The sequence below is a fragment of the Grus americana genome, chromosome 11 (assembly GCF_028858705.1).
Source record: "Grus americana isolate bGruAme1 chromosome 11, bGruAme1.mat, whole genome shotgun sequence".
NCBI classification, from domain to species: domain Eukaryota; kingdom Metazoa; phylum Chordata; class Aves; order Gruiformes; family Gruidae; genus Grus; species Grus americana.
Genome location: NC_072862.1, coordinates 8,754,493 through 8,781,476, shown reverse-complemented (window position 1 = coordinate 8,781,476; position 26,984 = coordinate 8,754,493). Strand labels below are relative to the sequence as shown.

Genomic DNA, 26,984 nt, shown 5'->3' with positions numbered 1-26,984 from the left:
GCAAAATCCTAGCGTGGGTGCACACGCCACTGCATGCAGAAGAGAACCGGCCTCCGCGAGCTGGGTCAGGCACCTCCTGCCACGTCCCTAGATGAGCCCCCCACATCACGCGTGGCCCCGGCTCTATCTGCCCGCAGCAGAGTGGAAATGGGTCTAACAAATCACTTCCATAATACCCACTGAGGGGACTGCTGCATAAAGTGATGGTTGACAGATGAAGCTTTACTCATTAGAAGTAAAAGGACATGAGAAAAGCTCTCCTGGAGTGTCTGTCAGAGCGTGCTGGGCCTGTCTCGCACACATGGGGCTGCAGCATTCCTGCAGGCACAGCGGCGCTTTGCAGACCAGCAGCAGAGCCTGCCCAGATCACTCAATCTTTTAATTTGATAGCAGCCTGTGAACTAGTCTAGGACTGACAACCACACGCTTACCCCTTCACAGCAGAATGTGGCCACGCAAACATGTTCAGGGCAAGAGCAAACACTTTCTTGACCTACAGTGTTGCCTTTACCTCTTTCTTTCTCCAGCAAAACAAAACAACAACAAAAAAAATCATTCCCCAGGTAATGAACCTGTTCTGCACTGTTAGTAAGTGGACCCCTTAGAAACACCAGCTGTGTCCTGCACAGAGATGTCCAGTTTCTGCCGAGCAAAAAACCAAGTTTGGGCATTTTCCAAGCCATCACACAGCTTTCTAAGTCAGTACCTAAACGCTGATTTCTAGATAGCGTCCATCCAAGGGACAGTTAAATTGCACAAAATGCTGAGATAAGCAGGATCTGCTGTGATTGCACCGCAGCTCGACCAAGGGTGGGCACCTCTCTGCAGAGAAGGGAGGAAGGAGAACACCGTCAGCAGGGAACGTTGCTCAGGCACTCCGAGGGAGCAGAGGCGTTGTCTTGTGCCACCGCAGATGGTGCCGAGGAAGACACACGCAGCCAAGCTACAGCTGCACAGAAGCTGAAAGTACACGGCCGTAAATTAAAGGAGACCAATAGTTAAACAGAAGAAGAAAAGACACTTGCGCTAAAGGACACGGAGGGATGCATTATGCTTTTTGTGGCCTGTTTCCAGTAGGACAGAGCAAGCAGAGTGTCCAGTTGAACTGAAGACAGTGTGCAGTCATCTCGTGCTGATCAACTGCTCTTTGTAAGTTTGATTACTTGGAGTAATCATACAGCACAGGACTTCTGGAGGTGGTCAGGACATGCTTCCAGCCAGATCCACCCATGAAACAGGCTTGCATTTTGCCTGGTTTTAAGCAGTTTCTTTCTCCTGCCCAATAGTCTTATCTGAACAGATTACGCTGCTCTTACATTCTAAAATGCAGCTCACGCCATCTTGAAAACTTTCTCTGAGAGCATCTGTTCAGCGAAGCTGTGATAAACTGATGATCCCCTGGCAATTTCTGTTCTGATAAGAGATGTAAATTACTCTCAGCTTCCTTCCTGTACAGAGAATGATGGAGCAGCAACTATTAGGCCGGTTTAATAGAGTTAATCCAGGGATAATTTGTGCTTTCCTTACACAGTAGCAGCTGCTGCCATTTTTATAGAGTTAAAATTCTCTTCAGTTTTAATATCTGATTTTGGTCCCCTCTTAGATTCTACTTCCAGAGAAATATTTTATGTAAGAAATTCAAAATCTTTACCTTTTATGACAGAATAGCTCTAGGGAGAAAGAGAAATGGTTTGCAGAAAGGCTAGCAAAAAAACCCGACCAACAAACAAAAAGCTACACTCCTCATACAAATCACAAGCACTGATTTCCTTCAAAAACAGAAGCTCTTTCCTTCTGAGAAAAGATATGAAAGGCAGCATTAAGGGCTGCATACAAAGAGGTGCAAAAAGACAGACATGCATAATTATTCTTTTGCGCAATTATGAATGATGCTTCATGTTCTTGGGTATCATCTAGTTTTGTAGATGTAGATACTCCTCCCTCCCCCTTTGGTTTAGAGCACTTGTCATATCAAAGAGGAAGGAGAAGACTTGCTGAAAATCCCAAAGTCAATTAGACACAATGCAAAAGCTTCAGCAAGAACTGAGCATGCTGCCCAGTTTTTCCTTGTTATTTTTCATAGGCATTTATTTTATATTGTGCCATCTTCCATGTTTTAAACTGTTTAAAAGCATCAGGAAGATATTTTTCAGCTAAAAAGAAGGGTGATCTTCCCCATAACCAAGCTATAGGATATACCATGGTGTAGGGGTTGCCACAGTTGCCGTATGGTTGTATGTTCAAGCCCTTGTGATGTGCCAGACATCAGATGGAAGAAGCCTTGCACTTGCCTTTGTTTTGTGCTGACTGATAAAGGACAATCCATTAGGTCAGAATTTAACCCCATCTCTGAATAGGGGTGAGAACAGGGATTCATATGAATATTGTATTATCTCTCCTTACCTCATAGTAGCTCTGGACAGCGTTTATAAATGCTTCATCTGCCACAATCTGGGTTTCTCCGTTGAGAAAGGCCTGGAAACGATCTTTGATTGTCTGGAGTTGCTGCTTACTTATCTGCAAAACATGCCAAAAGGAGAAAAATTAGTCAAGAAAGGTTTACATATGAGGGAAAAAACCCCACTAACTCTTCTGCAATACCTTATTGGCGCGTTTATGATGTGCACTCCTGCTCTCCTTTGGGGACAGCAGCAACAGATGAGGAATCAGCCACGCGTGGGTACACACACACATGCACTCTTCATTTTGGCAAATTCATTTATGCATCACGAGCATCTAAAACCACCCTGAGCATCTAAAACCACCCTGAACATCTTTTCTAAACAACTCTGCTGCCATGAAATGCATACAAGACTTTTAGCACTTCAGGTATACCTCAGTCACAAGCAAGCTGCTGTGTGCATGCGTGGAAGAGACTTTCAGAGCAATCTCTTCCCCATTTAGCCTCTCCTCCCCTGCAGCAGATAAGGTTTCATCACCGAACGGGAAGCCTTGCGAGCTGGCTGTTGAAGACAGCACTCATCAGCACTTTGGGGCCTTGGTCCTTCCTTGTTGGTTCCCTGCCCCTCTTGCTTATTTCTTTTGGCTTGTCACATACAAAACACCAGTCAGGACCAGTGCTGAAAGAATTTAATGCCATTTAATGCCTAAGAAATCATACGAGGGCAAACCTGTTCTTATCCAAGCAAGGACCTCTGCAGTCTCTTTGCTGCTCAGAACAGCTTCTGTCCAGCATACAGCTGATATAACCTACAAGACAGTTCTAATTTTGGCACAATTACATCAATAGAAAGTTTACAAGGGTTTGTTTCAGCCTTGTAAGATAACATGACATTATTTTGCCAATTTATCTGTCAGTTTGAAAACAGATATAGCTAAAAACCCCCGCCTCTTCAGCTTGTAGTAGTCCAAGTCACAGCAGACACATAAGTCATGTACCAGCAACGCCAATACAACTACTTAAGATGCAGATAACACTCATGCTGAAGCGCTACAGGAATTTAACTGTAGTTGTGCCTGGTTTACCACATGGCTACTTCAGGTTTGAGGATACGAATTAATTTAGATAAAAGAGAAGGAAGCAAACAAGATGTGTATATGACAACTTCAAACTTGCAGGGAAAAGAGAGCAGTAAGAATCAGGACAACTATTTACTAATGACCAAAAGGTCTACAGAAGAGGGTTTTTTTCCTCACTTGTATGCCAGCAGAAGAAATCAGCCCATTAGTATGGAAAATAAAAAATAAAATTAATTGCTCTCAGTGTCTAAATGGCTTTGAATAAAGTATCAATAACTACAGAGATACAAACAACTGGAGCATAATGAAGCCTGGTAAACACAGCTAGTGATAAAAAGCAGGAGAGGGACCACTTGGTAAATGCAACAATAAATATCACTAGATCTAGATGCTGCACCATGCAGGGCGTTTAGGGACTGCAGTAACGAACATCATGAATACTGGTAATTAATTCTGCAACACCACGCTAAGGAGGGTTAGTGAGCAACGGCAATTTGATGTGATAATCTGGGATTAGTTTATCCTGGTGCTTATGGCGAGGTGTTCATCAAAGTGACATAAAGCAAGGCTGAATATGCTCTGCTTCAGAAAACATGGAACAGCCTTTGCTGAAAAGATTCCCACCCCCAAAACATTAGCCCACACTTCACAGGGTCTCACACATGCAACAAGGCTCAGCATCGCAGGGCTGGAGCAAGGACCATCCCTCTGTCCTGACCCACCTCAGCCTTGGTCATCACCTGCAATGAGCCCTGTGGAGAAGCACTGCCGAAAGCTCCTGGCTTTAAGGCTGACAGGATGTAAATTTTGGTTCTAAGAGTCCATCTGCCATGTCAGACACCTAAAACCCTTTGTGGTGTTTACCAACAGCACCCTAGACATCACGAGCCCTTGGGCAGTGCACACAGCATCAGATGTAAAGCAGGCTCCAAACCGATCTGAGCTGATGGAATTGAAAAGAAAACTGGGTCAGGGATAAGAGGAGCCAGAGACGATGTAATGATCGAGTGGGAGATACCTGTGGAAAGGCGCTAGGTCTGCTTTTATTAAGCATTTAATTACCTGGAAGAAGAGAAAAGCAGGATGTTAATTAAGTGTATTGATGATTTTGTATTAGCAAGCATTGCGAACATCAGGCAGAAACCACAGGGCAACAGAGGCCTTAAGAAACCAAGAAAAGAAACTGGAAAAGTACAGGTAACGTTGAAATCAGGGTGTTGAGGCACAAGGAGAGACATGAAGAGCACAGGTACTCTGAGCTAAGAAGCTTTTCATTTGGGATTTTAACAGTGTGCATGGTATTTTTATTATTTTTTTCCCAGGGTATTTCTCAGGACAACCTCGAGAAGTCCTTGATTGTTCAATTCCTACAATGCCACCTAGCAGCAATATTTTCTGCTCCTTCCTCAATATTGAATGGGCCACCTTCAAAACGAGCGATGCTTCTTGAAATTCCTAGAAACTCCCAATACGCAGCTTGCACGTCAGCTCCTGGGCCCTGTGGAAATGAATCATCAGATTTGTCTCTACCGGAGTGTCAGTTGCCTCCTCCTCGTCCCCAGGCTCCATGCAAGTATTGTCCTCCTCCAGGGAAAAGGAGATCCTCTCGGATCACACCAGGCTGCAGCATGGCCCAGTCCCTGGCTAACGGGACCCTCGGTCTTCCATCCTCTCCAGACCGTGAAATGGCAGTGGTGTATTGATCTGTGTCTGTGCCACTGTTATACACCTTATCAAGAAAGCAGTCAATCTGAGCAGAAATTAAACTGCTTTCATATTAAATTTAGCTTCTGCAGCACAGCAGCAGATGCCTGGTGCAGAAAGTCAGCACCAGCCGGGAAGCGGAGGGTGGTCAGACCCACAGGTCAACAAAATCTGCCTAGCGCACCCCACCACCTATTTTATGCCTCTTCCTCTCCCTGTCGGGCACCAAGGGCATCGCCGCCGAATCCCAGAAGCATCCCTTGGGCAGCTGGGAGGCAGCACCTCCCCGGCAGAGGCTGGACCGGGGGGCAGGCTCAGCCCCAAGGTCACACTCCAAAGCCTTTAAGCAGGGCCAAGCACTGCCACCAACCCATCCACAGGCTTAAAAGAGCACATGCCCTGACCGCTCACCTGGAAGCTTAAGTGCTTTAAAGGCAGCGGTGTTATTTTATCTCTCGCTATTAGAGGCACCAGTGATCAGCTAGAAATCCATATAAAGCAAGCCAACAGCTTCTACAGATCCAGTAAGTCCACTAAGAGGCAGACACAAACCACTTCTTGCTTAGTTACCTTCCGTAGCGTGCTTACAAATAGTGAAACCCAACACAATTACTTCCCCTTCGAAGCACGCCAGTACAATAGCACAGCCTTTGCACCAGCTGCGGCGGGAGGTCAAACCCTGACGGGCTGCAAGCCCAGCGGGTCTGAGGATGTGGGGGCAGAGCCTCACCACCCCGATGCAAATACAAACCCAGGTGCCATCGCTCAGGAGAGAAGTAGAGAGCTGGGAGTAAGCAGGAGTACTGTGGTGGATGGAAGAGGTTCATTCTATTTACCTTCCCTCACTTTTCCAACCCTCGCTGTTTTTCTCCACAATTTATTGCAATGTGAGACAGCTGTTAAAGAAATAACAGTCATTTCATAGATTCTCTGCATTTGACAGAGGCTGCAGAACATCCTGCTTGCATACAGTGACTCTGGACCCAAACGAACTCTCCCAAGTTAATACTGTGGTGTGCTCATGCAGCAGAGCGTTTCACAGCCTTTATCTATCAAAAGCATGCGAGTACTTAAGTTGCCAGATATACACGTGCATATTAAAAATGCAATTAATTGAGGCAGTGATGATGAACTCCTGGCACAGGTATCAGGCAGAGCACCCACGGAGCTTTGGGCTGGCACCCCTAATGGATTGTATGGCTTTTTGTAAGAACCTTGGCAGAGGTCTTCTCCATAATGGACTAAATTATGGGGAAGAGCTCATCAGTGACTAGATCTGGGCATCCAAATGCTTCCTTACCTTCTTGGTCTACCTTCTTAATTTTTTTATTTTTATTTTTTAAAAGAGAAACTGCATGCCTAGCACAATCTGGTGACCTCAGAAATGGGGTGGAACAATCTTTGGCACATGCCATGTCCCTACCGTGGTCACAAGCAAATCACGGAGGTAATTTCTTGAATTTGTTTGATGCAGATTCCCATCAAACAGCGCACCAGCCTCCTCAGTACAAATGCTCACCAGCAGCTTTCTTGCTACGTGTTGGTTTTGCACATATTCCATCTGACTCAGAGCCGAACGCAAACCTGGATGCACAGAACCATGGCACCTTCTCCAGAGCTGTTCCAGTCAAGCAAACAGCTGGCACCATCTCTGCACATCATCTTCAGCGTCCTTCGCCTACACTGGGGGAGCACAAGCATTGCAAAGAGGAGATGTTTGCCACAGAAAAGTTCCCTGAAAAAAGTTATAAACAGCAACGTGCCTCGCTAATCCATCCTCTCTCCAAAATGCTTTGCTGTGTCTGAGCACGCAGGAACAAACATGGCCGTACAGCTCACTGCTTAGGGTCTATGTTACATGATAATACAACGCTAGTTGGATTTGGGTTTTGTACTTCACGCTGTATCATAGGTGGGCTCAAAGCAGAGTCTCAGATTTATGTGCTTTGAACTTTGAAGAACTAGAACAACTTCTGCAGATTTTCACTCTTTTACAGTGAGCTTTGAGATCTGCATGTGTGAAGAAAACAAGATGACTTGCACTCACAGGACAGTTGTCTTTCCAAGCTTTGTATGATGCACATCAACTGTATTAAACATCCGAGAGCCACAGATGACATGCCTTGAAAGCTAGTAGAAAGGAGTGTTTTATAAGAATTTATAAGAATTCTCGCGTAACGTGGCAGTGAGGGTGCTCCAGCACTGACACAGGGGCCCAGACAGACTGTGGCATCTCCAGCCTTGCAAATTTTCACAACGTGATTTGGTTTGGGAGGGAGCCCTGCTTTGAGCAGGGGAATTGGGCCAGAGACCTCCAGAAGTCCCTTACAACCTACGTTAGGTGATGGCAGTACCATATCCAACAGAAAACTTGGAAGGAGAGGCCATCCTGGACTGCAGATTGCCAAATGTTTTAGGGCTAACCGCTGCTTTGGCAGTGGCAGGCTACAGAACAACCCATGCACGGCTGTCCGTGCGCTCAAACCAGCTAATAAAGCCATATCCATCCACGTGAGGGCTGCTGGAATAGCAGTCCGATTTTAACTCTGTAGAAGGAGATTTTCAAGTGAAAGGCATCCCTGTGGCAGAGAGGTGACACCCTGTCCAGCCACGCTTGTACAACTGTGATGGAGTACCGGGTGTTTCAGCACACTGACGCCTCACGGTGCCCTTGCACCCAGCGCATCCCGCTGGAAGGGTCTGCCCTGCAGCCGGGACGGGAGGATGCACCACGGCCCCGCACGCCGCTCCCTGACGGCTCAGCCCATCGGTGCCACCCGTGTCTCGCAGGAATCGGTTCAGCTGGGGATGGCAGGTAATTCCCAGGGGAAGCGCCTCTGCCTTATGTCCAGAGACCAGCTCAGAGCACACGACCAAGAGCAGCATAATGCTCTTGCTGCTCAGGGACCACAGCAAGGAGGGATATTTAGCTGCTCACTGCTGCTGTTCTGGGTTTCCTTGTGTAACATTTAATAAATATTTTATTACTCCTCAGCACCAGGTGATTTAGGAAAAAGCTAAAACAACCAAACGAGCATCTCTCATCATCACTGCTTCCACAGCCAGAAAACCAGCCATGATACGAACAACGTGGAAGGGAGGGAGGTGCGGGGGGCTGGAGCAGCCGAGCGCTGACCTCAGGGGAGCAGGCAGAGGCCCCAGCAATGGGCATGAGACTAGAAAAAAAACCATCACATTATTTTGCAACGGGAAAATGAATCAGGTTCTCCCTGCGCAGGTGCTGCTTTGCCTCTGACAGGAGAGAGGACAACATGGGGGGTGACTCTCATCCTCAGCATTTGGGTTTTTAATTGCAGACTCTCCTGGGCAGACGTGGCTGCTCTGCAAACTGCTGAACTTTGCTGGCTTTTTGCTGCTAACACAAGCAAGCGGTATTAACTGTCAGTCTCAGGGAACTTTTCCCAGCTGCCTAACAGCATATTTCTGGTTGTTTCAGAGAAGTTTAGTATTTGTTACCAAAGAGAGCTCCTTGTGCTTTGGTTTCTGACAGCCACAATACATCTTTCCAGGGATACCAAGCAGGCACGTCCTTTTCCCTTACAGTCTGACCGTACGTGGATCACTGTGCACACACACACACTGATCTACGGGCTGTCTATACAATTCCTTCTTCGCGAGTGCTTGATTTGTTGCCTACCCTCTCCAATCATGATTTACAGGCCCTGGTGCATCCATACTGCCCACTCACTCTCTGGCCACGCTCATCCTTTGTGGATGGCAAACATGAAAAGCACTGGTCACGTCCCTGGCCACCAACCCCTGGTGCCACCTTCTCCGCTCTCAGAAGGGGAGCCCAGTTGATTTGCTGCAGAAAAAACCATGCCTGGGTTTTCACACAACCCCTTCTGCTGACAGCAGATCACACCTGCCTGCTCAGCCCACCTGTGATGTTGGGGATGGGTCAGAGAGCTGGGGACCCTCCAAGGAGCACACTCCAATGTAACCTCCTACCCCATGCTCAGAAACCAGGCTGGGTTCAGGCACAAGCAATGCAAACAGCCCCTGGGTCCTTACGCACCAGCCCAGCACCAATTTGCAGCGCAGAGACTGAACCGACGTCTTGCTCAAGCAACCCGACAATACAAGAATAATATTTCCTGACCTAACAGTAAATGTCTGCTTCAGCTACTTGACTGAAGGGGTGAGAAAACCCTCCGGAGCTGCCTGCAGAGGAAGGAAGCCCTCTCCTCTCCTCTGCCCAGCCACCAGCTACCACCCAGCCGGTGCCCTACCACAGCATCAGCTCCGATCCTTGCCAGGACCTCTTGCTACCTCCGTTACTACAAGCAAACTTCAGCAGCTTTGCAGCACGAGCGGTGAGTGCTACATGATTTGGCACTTGCTGGAACATTTCTTCTGGAAAAGAGGCTCAAGTATGGCTGGGTAAGTAATGGGAAGGTAAAACACCAACCCCTTTGGTTAGGCCAGTTGGAGGCACAGAGCCTCTAGATCGAGCAGAGCAGATCTCTCCTTTCCGCTGCCCCGTGCTTCATTCAAGTAGCAGGTTTATCAGAAGAGACAAAGCACAGGCTCCGAGTTGCTCTTTGAAACATGTGGATGCTCTTTTTTGTCCTCTCAAAACCCGAGTGCATTGCTTTTCTATGATTCACTCTGCCAGCTAGGCACGCTTCCCTGACATACATGAAAGACCTAAAACATTATTATGGCTGCTCCTACTTTCTGAAACAGGGTGATGCACAATGCTAAAAGAGGAGAGCAATACCAGGATTTGGGACTGGGCCTTTGCCATGACGACCTTCTCCCTGGTGCTTTCCAAGTTACACCTTCCTTCTGCAGCCTGCCACCACAGGGCAAGCCTAGATGAAGACACATCAAGAGATACCTTGCCACTGCCTGCTGCTCTTGCTGCCTCTCTCTGTACCAGGTGTGTCCATCCAATGCTCACATGCCAACTCTGCATCTCCCCCTCTACAAAGGGTCCCCTTTTCCATGAAGATCAGCCACGCTTATTGGAAAAAGCTGCTCTGACAGCTTCAGGAACTTCTGCTCCTGTCTGCAAGTTTCCATCTGCTGTCATCTCTCTCTCCTCCTGGCTGGTCCCTCCTCTGCAGCTGGTGTGCAAGCGAATAACCCCAAGATGGAGCCACCTGACAAGAGCACAGAAAACTTGGAACTTCTCCCAACTTTGATCTTATTTTACCTAAGCAAGCCATTAGCAGAGTGAGTTTGCAAGAGATCCAGACTAAGCTAGCCCTGCTGGGTATTTTTCTGTGTACGATCAAACAGATACATGCCCCTATTTTTCTACTGATTAATAAAAATATTACTTTGATCTCAGAGGAATGGAGAAGCCAGCACAAAATACAAGCAAGAAATAGCAATGATGAAATACTAGGCCAGTGACTTGAGCATGGGCTGAGGAGTGATTGCTGCTCTAAGAAACCTCCCTGGTGACTTCTGCTGTGACGGGAGACTTGCCTGGTGAGTTCTGCTGGGTAAAACACATCATCGTGATCTAGCAGCTTTCAGCAGAAAGCCCAGCATCATCCTGCCTGTGGTAAAAGTGTAGTTGCTCTGTTAACAAAACTGAAAAAAACAAGCGCATAAAAATACTAGCAGAAATACAGCTAGCAAATAAGACCAGGAGGCAAATAGAATGAAGGCTATCTAAGATGAACACAGTGATGTGCAACACTTCCAACACTGGGTTGTCCCTCCAGGTGCCCCAAAGGCAGGGGACAAATCCCTTTATTCCCCTGAGCTCCTCCAGGCTGGACGCTGCAGCTGGCTTCCCTCCTCTTCCCCTCACCAGCCCAAACACTCTCCTTGCTCCCTCCTAGTCACCCTCCAATTAACCTCAAGTCTCAAGGGCCGCAAACGAACCACTTACACAGTCTCCTCTGGAAAATCCTGCTAGCAAGAGCCTTGGTCGGAGGTGCAGGTCAAGTCACATTTGCTTTGACTGGTGTAGAAGCTCTTTGCAAATGCAACAGAAATGGCTTTGCCTGCCCTTTTACTCCAACAGTGCAGTACGTGTGGTAGGTACAGTCCATTGCTGCTCTGAAACCTTCAAGAAAAAATTTAGCCCAGGAAAAGGATTAAGGGAAGATCTTTCTTTTCCTCTTGAGCCTGACAGGCAGTTTTGGAAAGTAATATTTTCACTCCTCTTCTTCTTCTTCTGGATAGAAAACAACACATGGTCTCCCGAAGCTTGTGAGTGTTGATATGACGCAGCTTCTGAGACGTTGCCTCGCATACTTTCATGCCTCATGGTGTGCTGCACAGTGGAAGGGCACAGTGTGGAGCTGGAGAACATCACAGGTCATCTCCCATGAGTCACTCATGCCGCGTCCCTTGGAAAAGTCAGGAACAGGCTGGGCTATGAACCTACTAGAACTGATATTTCTTTCAGAATATTCTGAGGACAACTTCCAGATATCCAATATTGGATATTTTACAGTCTTACTGACAAGGAAAGTAAAAAAAGTCACCTTGGTGTATGGACGCTGCACATCTAGTGCCCAGTGGCCACAAAGCCCTAAGCCTCTGCTCTGTCACTGAGACAGGCATGTAAAATCTCTCAGTTCAATCACCTGCAATGCATAGCTGATACTGTATTTATTTAATAATAAAAGTTTTGTGCAAGATCTCTTACAAGCTCTAAAAAGGTAGATTCACAAATGACGCCCACGTGCCCAAAAGAAAGAATTGTATCAAAGTCGATGGTTTTACTCAGCTGGTCAACGTGGCCAGAGCCCCTTTGAACCAGGGACACCCTGCCAGCCCCTCCAGAGGAGTACCTAACAGTGGACAACCTCTTTCCACCACCCTGGTCAGTGTTATCTGGACCCTACAGTACTACTGCTGATACCACACAAACACGTTGGTTCTTGGACTACTTTAGAGGCTAGGCAAGGCTTGGCATATCCTGTGTTTGGGCTGAAGACCACCAGGAGATCCCAGACACAACCTAAGACACCTAAATATCCATAAAATTATCAAGTTCAAAAAGTGGGTGAGGGATGGGGTGGGAACACAAGTTGGTCCATGCTGGTGGGTCCCCCGTAGAGGAGGGCAGCGTCCCAGGACCCAGGCAAGTCCTTGCTCTCCAACAGCCCAGCTTTCTGCTTCTTTTGTGCCTCATCTCCCATTTCTGAAAGGAGAATAACAGCACTTCACTTCCTTCCAGAAGCGGCTACACGCATGAAAAGACTGAGAGCCTTTCACAGAGTAGGATGGTGGGCTATCCAAGAAGAAAAGCAAGCTACACAGAGAGCCACTTTTAAATCACTATTTGAACTATTTCCATCTCTGTGTTCCCACTCCAAGCAGATCTTATGTACTGCAAAAGCTAATCGTCCTTCCTGGTTAATGTATACAGCATCTCATGCTGACTTGAAAACATTAAACAACCCAAGCTAAAGATCTCCTACTGACAATTCAGATCTCCAAACAAAAAACCCAGTCATATCTCTTTTTTTTTTTTTTTAAAAAAAAGTACATCCACCATCACCGGAGTTATTTTTGTACCATTTTCATCATTAAACTCTGACTCTCCTCCATGTCACAAGCTATTTTAAAAACAGTTCTTACCGAGCAGCAGCGACAGACAAATGAATGGAGACTCAAGGACTCCTGGTGTGTCCCAGCCTCTGTGGAAATGCTGTTTTCAGCCTGGCAAAGTTAGCAGGGGAGGGAATATCTTTGATGGGACTGAATGAGATAGCAAGAACTGGAGAGAAGCTTCCAGGCAGACAAGGTTGAAACGGTGAGCCCTGCCGTGGGCATCCTGCAGGTACACACCGCCCTCCGAGAGCTGGGGGAACCACCAAACCCCAACATGGAGGGCTGTCATCTAAACCAACTTGGAACTGGGCTGGTGGGGTGGAAGGGGAAGCACAAGCAAGGCTGAGTGATATTTCTTTTCCAAAGAAAGGACATTTTCAAAGCAGCCCATCAAGAGACCTATTACACAGCAGGGCTCTGCCTAAGTACAACTTGCCCTGTTTGAAATTTTCCCTTATTCTGTGTGTGTGTACCATGATTTCCAGGAAACAAACAAAAAGAAAGAAAACATCCCAGATTTTAAGAAAATCTGTTTAAGAGCCAAACACATCTCTGATTGAGTAAAAGATAAGCTGTCTCCTTCAGACAGCACTTGAAAAAGGTTCAATCAATCAGTCAAGCCAGAACAGAACTTGTTTCTAGATTGAAAAACAAGAGAGAAAAGGTGTGAAACTGCAGTGCACCTCCTCCTCCTCCTCACATTTCCTGCTAAAGTGAGTAATCTCAGATTTTACAAGGGCATGTTGTTTGGAGCTGGGGGAAAAAAAAAAAAGTTTGGTAAAAGGTAGTTTGTTCTAAGGCAGCAAACTACTGCAACAAAACAGAGCATTTCAACTTTCCAGGCCTTTTGCATCATGGCTGGTATGTACCCGAAATAGCTGAGAAAGAATACCTGCTCCTTCAAAGACATTATGGAACATTATTTGCAGTAACACCGTTCCACTGAGGTGATTTATTATTATTTAAGTAAAGCTGTGGTCAGAATTATCCAATTTTTTTGGATATCCATTTTCTTCTCCCAGCCTGGAGACAGAGACAGTACTAGTAAGCTGGAAGTAACATAAAACATAAATAAAGCCTTTTTTTGGCCAAAGGTGAGAGATATACTCGTTTGAAACACTCAGCTTTTCCAACAAACCCAGAAAAAGCAAGTTTGGTACCACTATTATATATTAACTACCTAAAGTCTGGCAATTTTAACACAACAGTTTTATATGGCCCTACATAAAGATGCTTTCCAAAAAACCACGTGACTACACATTAAAAACTCTCTCATTTAAAGCTAGGAAAGCTGTTTTAAAGATTCCTGTGCAATGTGGTATATCAAAGGCTGTCCCAAAAAGAAGAGAGTGTCATTTTTCTTCTTTGGGCTCAAGGCAGGAAATTTTTTTAAGGGCTTTGAGTGATGAGCTCTGGGCATTTCTGCTGGGAGGGTTACCGCCCCTGCTATCCCCTTCCCATCAGATGAGCTGTCTCTGCTCCTCGCTTGCTGCAGGTTGCGTGCATGTGGATAAGACGAATTGCAAGCTGATGCTACAAGAGCAGTGACCTGCAGCAGAGGGGGATGTAACAGATGGAGCAAATACCCTCTTCGACACACTCCCAGAATATGCTGTCCAGGGCTCAAATCCAGATTTCTTATGTCTCTTATGCCACTTTATCTCTGGCTGAGAAAGCCCAGGAAGAAGGAGGCAAGCAGGTTGTGCACAGAGGTAGCAGAGCACAGTCCTAAAGGGCAGGAGGGAAGAACTGCCTCTTACTACATCTGGTAATGAGTTTGTCTGCACATTGAGAGTACAAGTTGAAACCCCCACAAAAAGCAACACAGCTACTGCAGATTTGAAGCATATAATTTTAGAGGAGTGTTTGTAGGAGCAGAAAACACGTGGGCATACAGAAAGAGGAAAAGACAAAATCAAATTATTCTTCATAAAAGGCAGCTGTGCTAGAATTTGCCTACAGCATTCTCCATCCTGGAGCTTCACTTCTGCTCCCCGGAGTTCTGGAAGAGGTCACTGAAATCATAAGGGTCAAAACCATAAGAAGGGGGAAAATAAGCTCCCAAAATGAGCACAACGCATTGAATCACCACTCTCATCCTCCTTCTCCCAGCAAGTGCGAGGAACAGGCTATGCCCTGGAAGCAGGTCTGTGCAGGTGGCAGATCCCGCAGCTCAGTGGCAGCTGGACCACAGGACCTGGTGTGCTCTGATCCCACAAACAGATCCCACGCTGTGCTGTGCACGCACACACAGTCCCAGCCACTCCAGCTCACCTCAGCCTACAGCATGGATTGCCCCCTTTTTTTTTTTTTTAACTCAATCATTCCTATTAGAAGCCTCAGCCTACGCTAAAGAATTAGAGATAACTGTTACCTGTGGAAATTGGAAGGAAAAATACTAATCTTAAATATTGCTTAAATAAAAGCTGCAGAACTGAGGATTTGGGAATCCAGTCTTTTACCTAAAAACGCCCCAAAATATTTGAGTGAGAGGAGCTCGGAGTTTGGATCCCGGTGGTAACTGAAGGACAGGCACGGGCACAGCCAGCGATCGCCTCTCCCTAGGCACGTGGCCCAGCGACATATTGCAGAAGTGGCCCACACAGCCTGCTCGGGAGGAGGCGTCCCTGATTGACAGTTGCCTCGAAGACAAATGCCTTCGCACCCCTCTGGGATAACGGCAGCGAGCATCCCTGGCAGCTGGGCGAGGGAGGAGGCGCACTGTGAGGTGGGGAGGGAGCGGGGAGCCCTCGGGGTGCGCAGGTGAAAGCAGGCGCTGCCAAAAAAACCACTGCACCAGCTTCAAAATCCCGTAACGAAGAGGGGACCGAGCTGAACCGTGACCAAGCAGGTTTTGTCCAGAAAGCCAGGCAAGGCTGGGCCATGCACGAAGGGCAAGAGCCAGCGAAGCAGCACGAACAAGCCCGTACCGCTCAGTGCGGCAGCATTTTCACCGGCAGAGCTTTTTTCAGTGATGCCAGTGTTGCTTCGCCATTCAGCCCCTCCTCGTCTGCAGTTTCCAAACTTCAGAGATCTACACATGATGGTTACTTGAGTGGGCAAGTATCCTGCCCACACTGACAAGAGAAGGACAAACTGCTGTGAAACTTTGTTCCACCTCCAACTTGTTCCCAGCCAGGCTTCGGCACTTGGCTTGACCCACGCAGGAGAGAAAGCTGCCAGGTTCCAGCCGAAATCCTGGCTGTGGGCTTGGAAAGCCGGAGATTACGCATGTTGTGGCAAACAAAAATCAGCAACAAATTTTCCCCCACAGGAAATCTTGGAAAGAAAAGCCAGGGAAGCTGGCAAGAGAAGTCACCTGAGAACTTCAGGATCCCTGCCCATCGGGAAGCAAATGGGCAGCTCCAGCCTGGGAGAAGATACCTTTCCCCTCACTGACTCAACAGTCAAAGTCTTCGTCAACCACAAATCTCCCCAAGCCCGAATGCAGAACTGCTGGGCAGAAGTCACTCCTGGTTGGTGTTGTGTCTGTCTTTGCATGGGAGAGAGAAATGAAATGCAATCTCCTGGGGTACACCAAATGTCCCCTTAAATTTAGAGGGCAAAATGAATTTTTTATTTCCTTTCATCTTCTACACTGTGACCACTTTTTTCCAAACCACGTGCTATTTTGTTGAGCTTTGTGATTAATTCCTTAGACAATTTTCACAGAAATGTGATTTAAGCAAGCAAAACAAATCCCACTTCATCCAGATATAGTGGAGAAGCAAAGAAACTGAAGATCGCATCAGAAAAAAACCAAACCACAACGCAGAAAGACAGATGCCTTTGCCACATTGCAGGCTAACAGCAGACAGACACATGCAGCAAGAGCTGATAAAGACGCTTATCTTGAGTGATCCAGAGTCTGGCCAACATGAGTCAGTAAGAGCAAGGCACCCACCAGCCTGTTTGGAAGACGAAGGAGACTTCTGAATGGGTCTGGTAGCTGAGCTCTCTGCTGAGCTTGTGCACAAATCCTCCTGCCTACAGGCTATTTGGGTGGGTGACACAGGCTGCTTCCCCTGCTCTGGGGCTGCTGCGACATTCCCTGTAGCTCTGAAGGGCCACAGGAAAACCCTGTGAAGCACCACACCAAAGGCTGGAGTTCAAAATAACACTTTTCTTCCCTTATTCTTAGTGCCTGCAGAACCAGCGTTAAACCCCACCATGCTTTTCGGCTTTATGGGCTTTTCCCAAGAAAGAAAATAACAGAACGTTAAGCTGACACAGTACATATGAGGCAATAGCAACACCCCGTGCAGTAAAATCTCTGCGTGACGCAGAAGGAATTACCTTCACAATCCCATTCCCGTGAATCCTGCGGCATCACGCTGTCAGACAGCGGAGCACCGCGCAGGGGGTGTTGTGCTGCTGATGCCAGAGTGTGATTTCCATTAGTGTTAATAGGAACTACTGACAGCAGCGGCAGCCAAGAAGCCAAAAATCCTCCAATCTCAATGATCGCCTTTGATAAGTACAGAACTGCATTAAGTCAGTCCCCGCAGCTGTACCACGTGAACGATCGCAGCTGTGAGCATGAGAAAACAGCCAGGACTCAGGGTTCAACAGGCTCCAAAGAAGGGCTGGATCCCAGCTGGGATGGGGGTTTGGAGCAGGAGTGGTGCAAATGGCCAGCAAGGTGTCATCGATGGCACAAGCCTACCCCTGGTCCAGCATCCACGTGGCAGCTGGTTACAGTCCTTGGGAACAAGCTGGAAGGAACCAGGCGGCCACCACAGCGTTTCTTGCAGCTAGTGCAGGAACAGCTATTGCCAACAAGCATCAAGGTCCTTGGGATGGGGCATGGAGGCTGCATTTCTATTCCCAGTGGGAATGTAAGATGATTTACAAGAAAATTATAGGTATGCAAAAACAAGGGCTTAGAATCAGAAAATCATATACCAAAAAACTTAAGATGGTCCATGAGAGAACTACAGGTATGGAAGAACAGGGGTTCAAAATCAGGTCATGTTCTGGGTTTGGGGTTTTTTGGCTATATCTAGCTTCACTTGCACAGCTCTATAACAAGCAACCAGAAAAAAGTATTACTGTTTCCTAGCTAAATGCACATAAACGTCTTCTTGGGAGTAGCCTGTAAAATCCTTGTCATGCAACCTACTCGCTCAGGCTTCTGCTTCCTACAGCCACCCCTGTGGTTTTCAGACCCCTTGAAGCTCAGGATCTCAGAAACAGAGATTTTGCTAGAAAAAGCTAATAACCTTTCCTCAAACACAGTACTGCATCTAGAGACTGGGGTTCAGCTGTGCCTGCCTCTGTTTCAGAGTGATACTTCAGTGTTATTTTTGCCTTGTAAATTCACTATACCAAGGGAAAGACAGCTGCTCTTATTTTCATTGGTTTTTAGCAGACAGCAATTATACAATCATTGCACCTTTACACAAACAAACCTCACTTTAAATGTACTATTTTACATCCCCCATTATGGTCCAGCAGTTGAGACAGAAGGAAAAGTCCATCATTATAACCATCACTAAGTCACTGAGGCTTTTGGATATACAAAAACCTAGAGAAAATTCATCCCCAAAATCTAAATACAGATTTTTATTCTTTAGAGAAAGAGCCAGATACAAAACCACAGTCCTTTGAGAGTGGATAAACTAGACGTCAAGGTTATTTTCTTCAAAACAGTTTAATAAGCAGGTGCTGAGCCTGTGGTGGCCGTTTATCGAGCGTGCCACACGAGGCACGCGAGTCGCTGGCACATCCATGGCCCTTGCAATTTGCGGCAAAACCATCAGGTCTCACAGCAGATCCCCTGCCAGTTTGAAGTGTCTCCCCACCACCTCCACCACTTGTTTCTCATCAGCTCTCCGCAGACAGCAACAGATCATTTCATCCTGTTACTTACGCCACAGAATTCAGAGTCGAGGAAAAATAGGCATAACATTACATTACTTAAGCAACCAACTTAGCTGACTACATCAAATTCTGCCTGAACTGCTGGCGAGAGCAACAGACCTTTAATTAAACTAACTAGCCCTGAGCCAGAGAATACTTTTTTCCTGCTGATTCATTTGATAGGAGGTGATGGTGCTGAGATCACCTTCACAATCCAAAGCACTACTGAGTGCTTCCCTACAGCTTGCTCAAATCCCTTTGGTTGCAAATCCCTCTGCAGCAGCCTGTGCTTCTCAGGACCCGTCTTGTCCCGTTCACACCCAGGTCAGCTCCAGGGTTTATTTTTGCTGCCAATACCCAGACTCTCATGGCCTCCCTGTACCTCTCGGTGCGGAATGGAAGTAATGAAAAACCCCACCAGCCTGTGCCCCGAGGTGCTCATAACTCAAATGATTTTCACGTGATAATCCATGAGAGCCAGGAGCAGTGCCCTTCACAGAGCTGCGTCAAGGACACAAGCCTGCGTCCCTTGGGCACAGACCGATGCTGAGCTCTGGGAGGGCAGAGCCAAGCACGGTGCAACCCCGGAGCAAGCCCAAGCTCGCGTCGATGGGGTCTGGACAAGCTGGGTGCAGGGGAGGGAGAGGGCATCCCCCTCCCACCGTACCTGTGCTCGTCCACATCTGGTTTGCCAAACACCTTAGAAAAGTCAGACTTTTCATGGGAGCAAACTGCTGCAGGGAAGAGACACAGCTTTGTACCACCCAGCACGATGCTCCATCATGTGGCACTGTCCAAGCCCACACAACTCATTATCTTTTACTACACACTGAAACAAACTGCATTTTTTTGAATGCTTTTTTCTTTTCTTTTAGAGAGGAACTAATTAGAGTGGAAAAGGATCTCTATGACTCTCACATGTATGATTCCTGTACTTCAGAGATTTTTAATTTGTGTTACGTGACTACCATGCACACACTGTACATGGAATTATACAGCACATAACCTAATCAAACAACACTAACGATGCCAGGTAGTTAAACCATGCTGTGATAAGCAAGGAAAATGATTTTGTGTAGGCATGGCAAAGTCTCCCTCGCACCTCGGTCAAAGTGGCATCTACTACCAATTAGCAAGTTGGCAAAACGTACCCGTTATTGAGGGCAATGGTTTAACTTAGCACATAAAGCACATGGCTGGGGTGCATTAAGTCATTTGCACAGTGCTTTTCAGCTGTCGGAGGAGAGGACTACAGGCTGAGCACAAGCAAAGGAAGGTGTACTGTGTTATAAAAAAAAGGGCAAAGTATCACATCGAGATGGGTAGACAAGGGAAGAGGCAGAGGGAGCACCCTCCTTCCCCTGGAGCAGGGAAGGGGCACCCTGGTAGCACTGACCGCCCAGGGAGCCCCCGAGAAGGGGAGCAGGAACAGGGCAAGAAATGTGAACCTGGGGAAGGGCTGTGGCAACCATGGAGCTCCCTCGGTACAGAAAAATCTGCTGCAAAGAAGAAAATCATAGAATTATTTTGGTTGGGAAAGATCTTTAAGATCATCAAGTCCAACCGTTAACCTAGCACTGCCACTAAAGTGGCAGACTGCAAGTCCACCACTAAACCATGTCCCTAAGCACCATAAATTCATCCCCTGTGTCCATGACAAAAAATTAAAGAGTATGTGTCACAGCAAGGAAGGCAGGCTGGATACTGGGGAAAAAGCCCTGTCCCAGTAAGGATGCAGATGCACGGCAGGTGGCAGCCCAGGAACCCGCGTCCCCGCATCCCCGGTGGGACTGGCCGGACAAACACCACCAGGAACCACCTGGGCACACTCAGTCCAGCTTTGAGGGATGAAGATGATCAGATAGCCTGAGGTCCTTCCAGCCCTGTTTTTACAGGATTTCTACTCTTGACTCCAGCTATCCTGCCGTACCTCGCATGAGGCACCCCCCAGCCCGACGCTGCTCCACAGTGGCCCCCGTGAGAGGCGCAGGCTATATTTATTCTGGTACATTGCAGTGGGAAGCTTTAATCTGTGTAATCGCCTCAGAGAAGATTTCATTCAGTGAGGGGAAAGCAATTACCATTTCATTTGCAACCAGTTGTCTTCCCAGGGTCTTCATCTATCAGAGCTGGAGGGTCCTGTCAGCCCCCGCACCTGCCTGGACTTTTTTTTGTGAGATAGGTTCACGTCTCTGACAAAAGCATTTGCAGATACTCAAGGTTTTCAGCCCCTGTTCAAAGCCATTTTTCTCCTCCCAGCTGCTATTGCTTTTATCTGACAGCATACACCCTGCATGAAGAAAACAACTGGATATAATCCTAGATTAAAGGGATTGTAACGCAGAATTAAATACAAGCCATACCCTTGATAGGGCCGCTGTCGTCATTCACCGAGCACAGACCTCAGCCGTTTGGGAGGTGGGCAGATGGTGGTGGTGTTTCTTATACTCTCTGTGCCTCCTGATTTTCCTAGACAGGCATTTACGTCTCCCCACACAGGTGGGAGGTAAAAAACCTAAAAGTGAAAAAAACCCCACCTCAATCTTTAGTATTTCTGCATGATGCTGCATTAAAATCCCATTGAGATTTCACTCCAAAAACTAGCAACTGAAATCCAAATTCTCAGCAGTGCCAGCCCTGTTGAAGCTGCTGCAGCTTGGTGCTAGGAGGGTCTGTAGTCCCACAATAACCACGCCAGGAACCGCAGGAAGGTGACCGGGGCTTAAAACAGATGAGCAAAGAGTCCCAAGGAAAGGATATTCATTGTCTACTGCAGCAAGGACCACAATAGCCGAGCAATGCAAAAGCCCACCAGGAAATCTTTATGACTTTATCTTACCTCAGGAAAGCCACAATATACTCATATGCACAGCTGCATATTTTTAAAAAAGGCACTTTAATCTTCTGCTCTTTCCAGCCTGGCAGCCAAAGCAGCTTGACTCGATAAAGAGACTTGAGAGCTGTGAAAACTACACATTAAAGGAGAAAATTTCCAACTGTCTTTCTCTTGTAAGTTGTGGCAGCCAAAAAATCCAACCCTAAAATAAAGATGTGCCTGAAGGTAGCAATTTTACAATCAGCAACATAATGATTTACATCACTGCTGTCATCTTTGTTGGGGAAAAGGAAGCCAGGTATTGTGATCATTAGCTTTTTGATACAGATGATCTTTTTAAAATGAGGAAAAACACATGCATTTTAATAAGGAACTGAAGGAAATTGCCCCAAAATACTAACAGAAGAATCTGCAGCTCACACCAACACTTGCAAACACAGGAGATTAATATTAAGCCAACGGTATTGTTGGTGGCATCCCGAGCCGCTGCACACCCGAATCCACACATGGGAGCTTCACTCACCTTTGAAGCACGCGACCCCACACCCTCCCAAAACACATGTCCTCATGCCACAGGTCCCAAGTGGGCACAGCCTGGAAGCTGACCCCACTCCCACTGAAGCCTGTGGGTGCTTTGCCATGGGTTTCCAGGTGCCGGTCCCAAACAGCAAGGTGCCATTACTCCCAGGACAGGGCTGCACCCCACCATCCCGCTGACCGCGGGCACAAAGCAGCAGCATCGGGTCCCAATGAGTGACAGCAGCTCCAGGCTCTCACCTTAAAACAGTGTGAGAGCTGAGACACTCCTGCCTCTTTTCCCCAGAAAAGTCCCAGAAGCAAAGCCTGGCCTTGCTGGTGCCTGATCTCTAAGCTCCTGCCTATGCCTTGGTAGACATGAAGTTGCAGGTGTACAAGATCAGAGGCTGCTGCTGTCAAAGGATTAAAAATCAACTGAACTTGGACCTTTAATGTAAAATTTAAAGCAATAACCCGGCTTCTCAAGCTTCCATTCCCTAATGTAACCGTAATCAGATTTGTGGCTGAGATCAGAAAACTGTTATCAGAAAACTGTTTTCAGAGACCAATTCACATGCAGCCTTCAACAAGCCTGGGTGATACAACAGCAAGGACACCAGCACAGGCTTTCTTAAGCCCCTGATGGAGCAGGTTTGAAGTTGGGATACATTTTAAGGTCACAGAACAGGACTTTCTGCAGGTGACAGTAGCAGTACATCAAACTTTGCTGAATGCTTGCAGAGAAAAACAGCAGAGAAGTCACTGAGAGTGCTCAGCTGGGATGGGAAGTCCTTGTACAAGAACTCCAAACCGAACAATAAATCTCTGGTCACAAAACCACCCAGCCCTCAGCACAGATGGAGAGCATAGAGACCAAGCCTAAAAAGCTAATTTCCGCCCCACCCCATATTTTAATGGAATAAAGGACAGGTTCAGCGCATACTGGAGTAAGTTTAAATCCCACACAATATAGAAAAAAACTCTCCTCCAGAGCAAAAGCTGTGTCACCTCCCAGTTCACGGCTTGCATTGACAGCCACGTAATCTCACCCTGCGTACTGCAGTTTCAGACTCTCAACAGAGATTCCTCAGCCTGACAGGGATGCGCAGAGGATGCCCAGCAGTCCAGCACCGTGGCATGCTGGTGGGAGAAGGCGGCAGTCGGTTGGGGCCGTTCAACTCGCGGATCAGCACTCCTGCCTCCCAGTTCTCAGTCTCTGAGTATTTCTGGTCCTGTGGGTCTGAAATACCTCCACCGCTGCTTGCCCTCCCATGCTTGCTGTTGAAAAGTGTTGATAGCAACACAAGTTGGACTGTTTTCTGAAAGCAAGTCTAATTAAGCATGGTTCTGCCTCATGAATCCCCTGGGAAGAGAGAGGAATACCACCAGCCCTTGCATCCAGCCCTCCTCCTGCACAGCCCTGTCTCCTTTTGCCTCGTGTAACCAGCCGAGAGCAGATGAAGCCCTGATCTAAGCGCCAAGACGTGCACCTGCAGCTGTGTCGAGCAATGCAGAGGCACGTGCCAAGCAGGAGGTGCTAGGCAGTGAAGGGCTAAGACACCTCTCATCCTCCCTGCCCCACCAGGGAACATGACTCTGCCAACCATCCTTCTGCCAGCAAACCCTCCCCATCTACATTAAAAATCTCACCGGCACCTCAGGCACACCCGTACCTCATTTTTGGGGCTTCTGCGGGAAGTTGCGGGTACACAAAGCAGTCAGGATCAGGTCTAGAGCATCCCGGTGGCAGGGCCTTTCCCACAGCCAGGTACGGAGCCCTTCCCTAGCGCAGATCTCGGGTGCTCACCTGGGAGTTCATCCTGCTGCATGCAATACTGCTAACGACAAAAGCTAACAGCAAAACCTCCAGCGAGGCAGAGAACCAGAGCACAGCCCCAACACATTAGTCACTACGAACACACCGCGTAACCTGAAGCTGAACACACATGGGGTACATTTTAATTTACTTTAATTATGAATGAATGTGGGTTTATCTGGTGTTTACTCCAGAGCAATAAAAACATATCCAAAATTATAAATCCCCCTGCAAAGAACCATGACCAGCGGATGCCTTCCTTGACCGCCAGAGCCAGTGCAAGCAAGCGGAGATACAACCGAACGCCAAGGGCTGACATTTTCCGTGCGTGAGAAGGGGAGTTTTCCTTATGTGATATCCTTACATACTGTTACTGTGTGCACTCAGGAGATGCCCACCTACAATCTCTTCTTACTTATATATTCTTTTGCACAACCTCTTTATTAAACCAAAGGATGAAAAGCAAGAAGAAGAAATCTCACTCAGGAAGGGAACGGGGTAAGGAAGGATTGCCTGGACTCACCAGGACAAACAATAATCATCGCTCTGATCTTGGGTTGCGATTGATTAGTTATAAATACACACCACCAGCAAGGTACCAGGGCAGGGAAAGAGCTTTATTGGAAAGGTACAGGAACAAACCCCAAAAGCAGGGCGCTCACAGCTCTCCAAAAGATAACTCTAAGTGCCCATTGCAAATGGGAAATCATATTTTCCTGCTCATGCTGGACAGAAGGGCAAATGATATCATTAAAGCCCACACTGCATCTCAAAGTCCTTGGAGGAAAGGGAAAGTGGTACTTCATATTTCTATAAAACAATTAGTATTGACAGAACGGACTACAATACAGCACTCAACCCAGAAGAGTAATTAACTATCAAGGCAGCTTGCTTACTGGATGCAGATAGGAAGCAAGGAGGTGGCAATTAGAGAGCAAAAAGGCAAGCCAGACACATGGATTTGCTATAACGAGGTATTGACCCGCAAGCCCTCTGTGCAGGTGTCTGACGAGACGTCACGTACCTCGTGTTGAGCACCAGAGCATTCCCAGCACACCCACTGGCATCTTCCTGGGCACAGTAGGAAAAGACCTAGAGCCCAGTGCTGATTCGGGAGCGCCTTCCCCTTGCCTTGGGTTCTCTGTGCCTTAAATAAGAGCACGGCTGTAAGGTGAGCAGAGAGCTCTGGCCACCGGTGATGGAAAAGTACCACAGATGTAGAGTGGTGCCTGGGAAGTTATCTGCAAGATACCGCATACCATCAAATACTTTTCCACCGAAGCTCAAGGCAACTGGTTTCAGCACTCCTCTAATTTGCAAATCTCTGAATAATCCTGGAGACCGAAGCCTCGGGGACAGCTGGGGCTCCTTGCACACAGTTTCAGCCTCATGATGCTTGGCTCTAAAAATCTTTGGAGAGAAAAAATTTGCATCTCAGTTTGGGGTCCAGAAGAAAAGGACATTAAATGCCCCAAACCTTCAGTGTTTCTCCCCCCAAAACAGAGAGCTACCGTGGATCCGTTTCTAAAAAGCTTAGGAAAACCCACCTAACAAATAGGCTTTTCAACATAAACTTAGTAATAGCCCTCTAAGCCTGCTCCTCTAAGGATATTTTAATAAGATCTCTGGTGCTCTCAGAGGAAGGAGGGAGCCACAGGGGAGGAACATGTACCTCCATGCCAGCACCACCGCACCAAGAGCGTCGGGTACAAGGTGCTACACTCCAACGCCCAGGCCAGGGATTTGGGTGGGTTCCCACTCAGTACCCACCATACCCTTGGGTGGCACTGTCCCATCCTTGGGATGTGCTCATCCCTTGCTCTATCTTATTCCCAGCTGTCCTGGCACAGACTGGAGGCCCTCCTCGCCTCTTTGCGGGCAGGTGAAGCAGATGCAAGTGGTGTTTCTCCTTCAACACGAGCACCTTCCTCCCACCTCTCCTCGGTTCCCCTTTTCCCTTCCTCCTTGCTTTTGCCACAAGAGGTTTCCAGCACGGACTGGCGATGCCCCTCCACAGGGCAGCCACAGAGTGGAAAACCAGTCCACATGAAGCCGATGCATTTATACCCGCACGTGTACTTCTGGCAAACAGCTCACAAGTGGGGCTGGCAAACATGACGGAGTATGAGAAACAAAGCTCTTTCCTGCTGTGAAGTTTCAAAACAATTCAGCAGGCTTTTTCATACCGGGAAAAAGCTGGGACTACGCGTGCAGTGAGGAGCGAACGCGCAGCAGCTCCATGTGTGGCTCCAGAGGCAGAAAACTATTCTGCAGCGACGCAAGTGACTACTTCATTCCTGATATCCCTGGAACAAGGGGAGGAACTCGCCCAGGAAGGGTTTCACAAGGATGCTGCGCTTTCCTGGGTGTGGGCACCTGGGTGCTGTAATGACAAAGGGCAGCAAAAGAGCCAAAATACATCAGGCATTGCTGGGCCAGAGAGAGTACCAGAATGACTAAGTCATTCTTTCTGGCCAGCCCAAACTCTCACAGCACACTTAATGGCGATTTGAGAAACAGTTCTGAATTTGGAGGCAACGATAGTTTCTGGCTATCGACTCTCTGAACAAGCTGGGTAAGGAAAGCAAGACTGCTGCAGGGTCTGCTGCAAGCGGTTTAGGACACGAGACCGGCTGGGAGACGGCAGTTTGGCAACCAGGCTTCCCAGAAACCAAAGCTACAGACACCTTGGGGTCAAAGCCGCGATTCCCACCAGCCGATGCCGAAATTCACTCAGCATTCAAGAGCAGTAGGGTCTCCCCACTGCTTTCTTCCAACAGCAAACCTGAGAGGGCAGTTGGAAGAACATCACGGATGCAAATACAGCATTAAGGTTTTGGATGCAGGACTTTAAGGCAGGAATCCTGACGAGCCTTTTGTCACGCTCCCTGTACACATGGGGGACAGCACTCACACCAGTTTGCTATCGACATACGTGCCATTTCACTCATTCGAACAACAGCCCCCGTTCCCAGGCTTTCTGGTGGCAGGGACCAGTGCCCTGTGCACCAGGAGGACTCCAGAGAGGGAATAATGCATCTTCTAAAAAATATCACTAAGTCAAATAATCTCATCAGTTCCAGGGAATCCCAGCTGGATGCTGAAGTCGCAGCAGCTGAGGACAGAGTGACACAGAGGTGCTGCCATGCGGATGACAGAGCCATTTAAAAGCAGAGCACTTTTCATTTCTTCTCTTCCTAAAATGCTATTGTCAATCCCAAT

At 47.6% G+C, this 26,984-nt stretch overlaps 1 protein-coding gene across 7 annotated transcripts in view; it reads right to left on the bottom strand.

Annotated features, from left to right (window-relative positions):
• Window positions 1–26,984, bottom strand: part of CADPS (calcium dependent secretion activator) — a 221,161-nt gene that overhangs the window by 175,634 nt on the left and 18,543 nt on the right. For all 7 annotated transcript variants that reach the window (XM_054838539.1, XM_054838544.1, XM_054838540.1 and 4 more), the window contains exon 2: window positions 2,404–2,517. In XM_054838539.1, coding sequence (XP_054694514.1) covers window positions 2,404–2,517 — 114 coding nt within the window. The remainder of the gene's footprint in view (window positions 1–2,403; window positions 2,518–26,984) is intronic.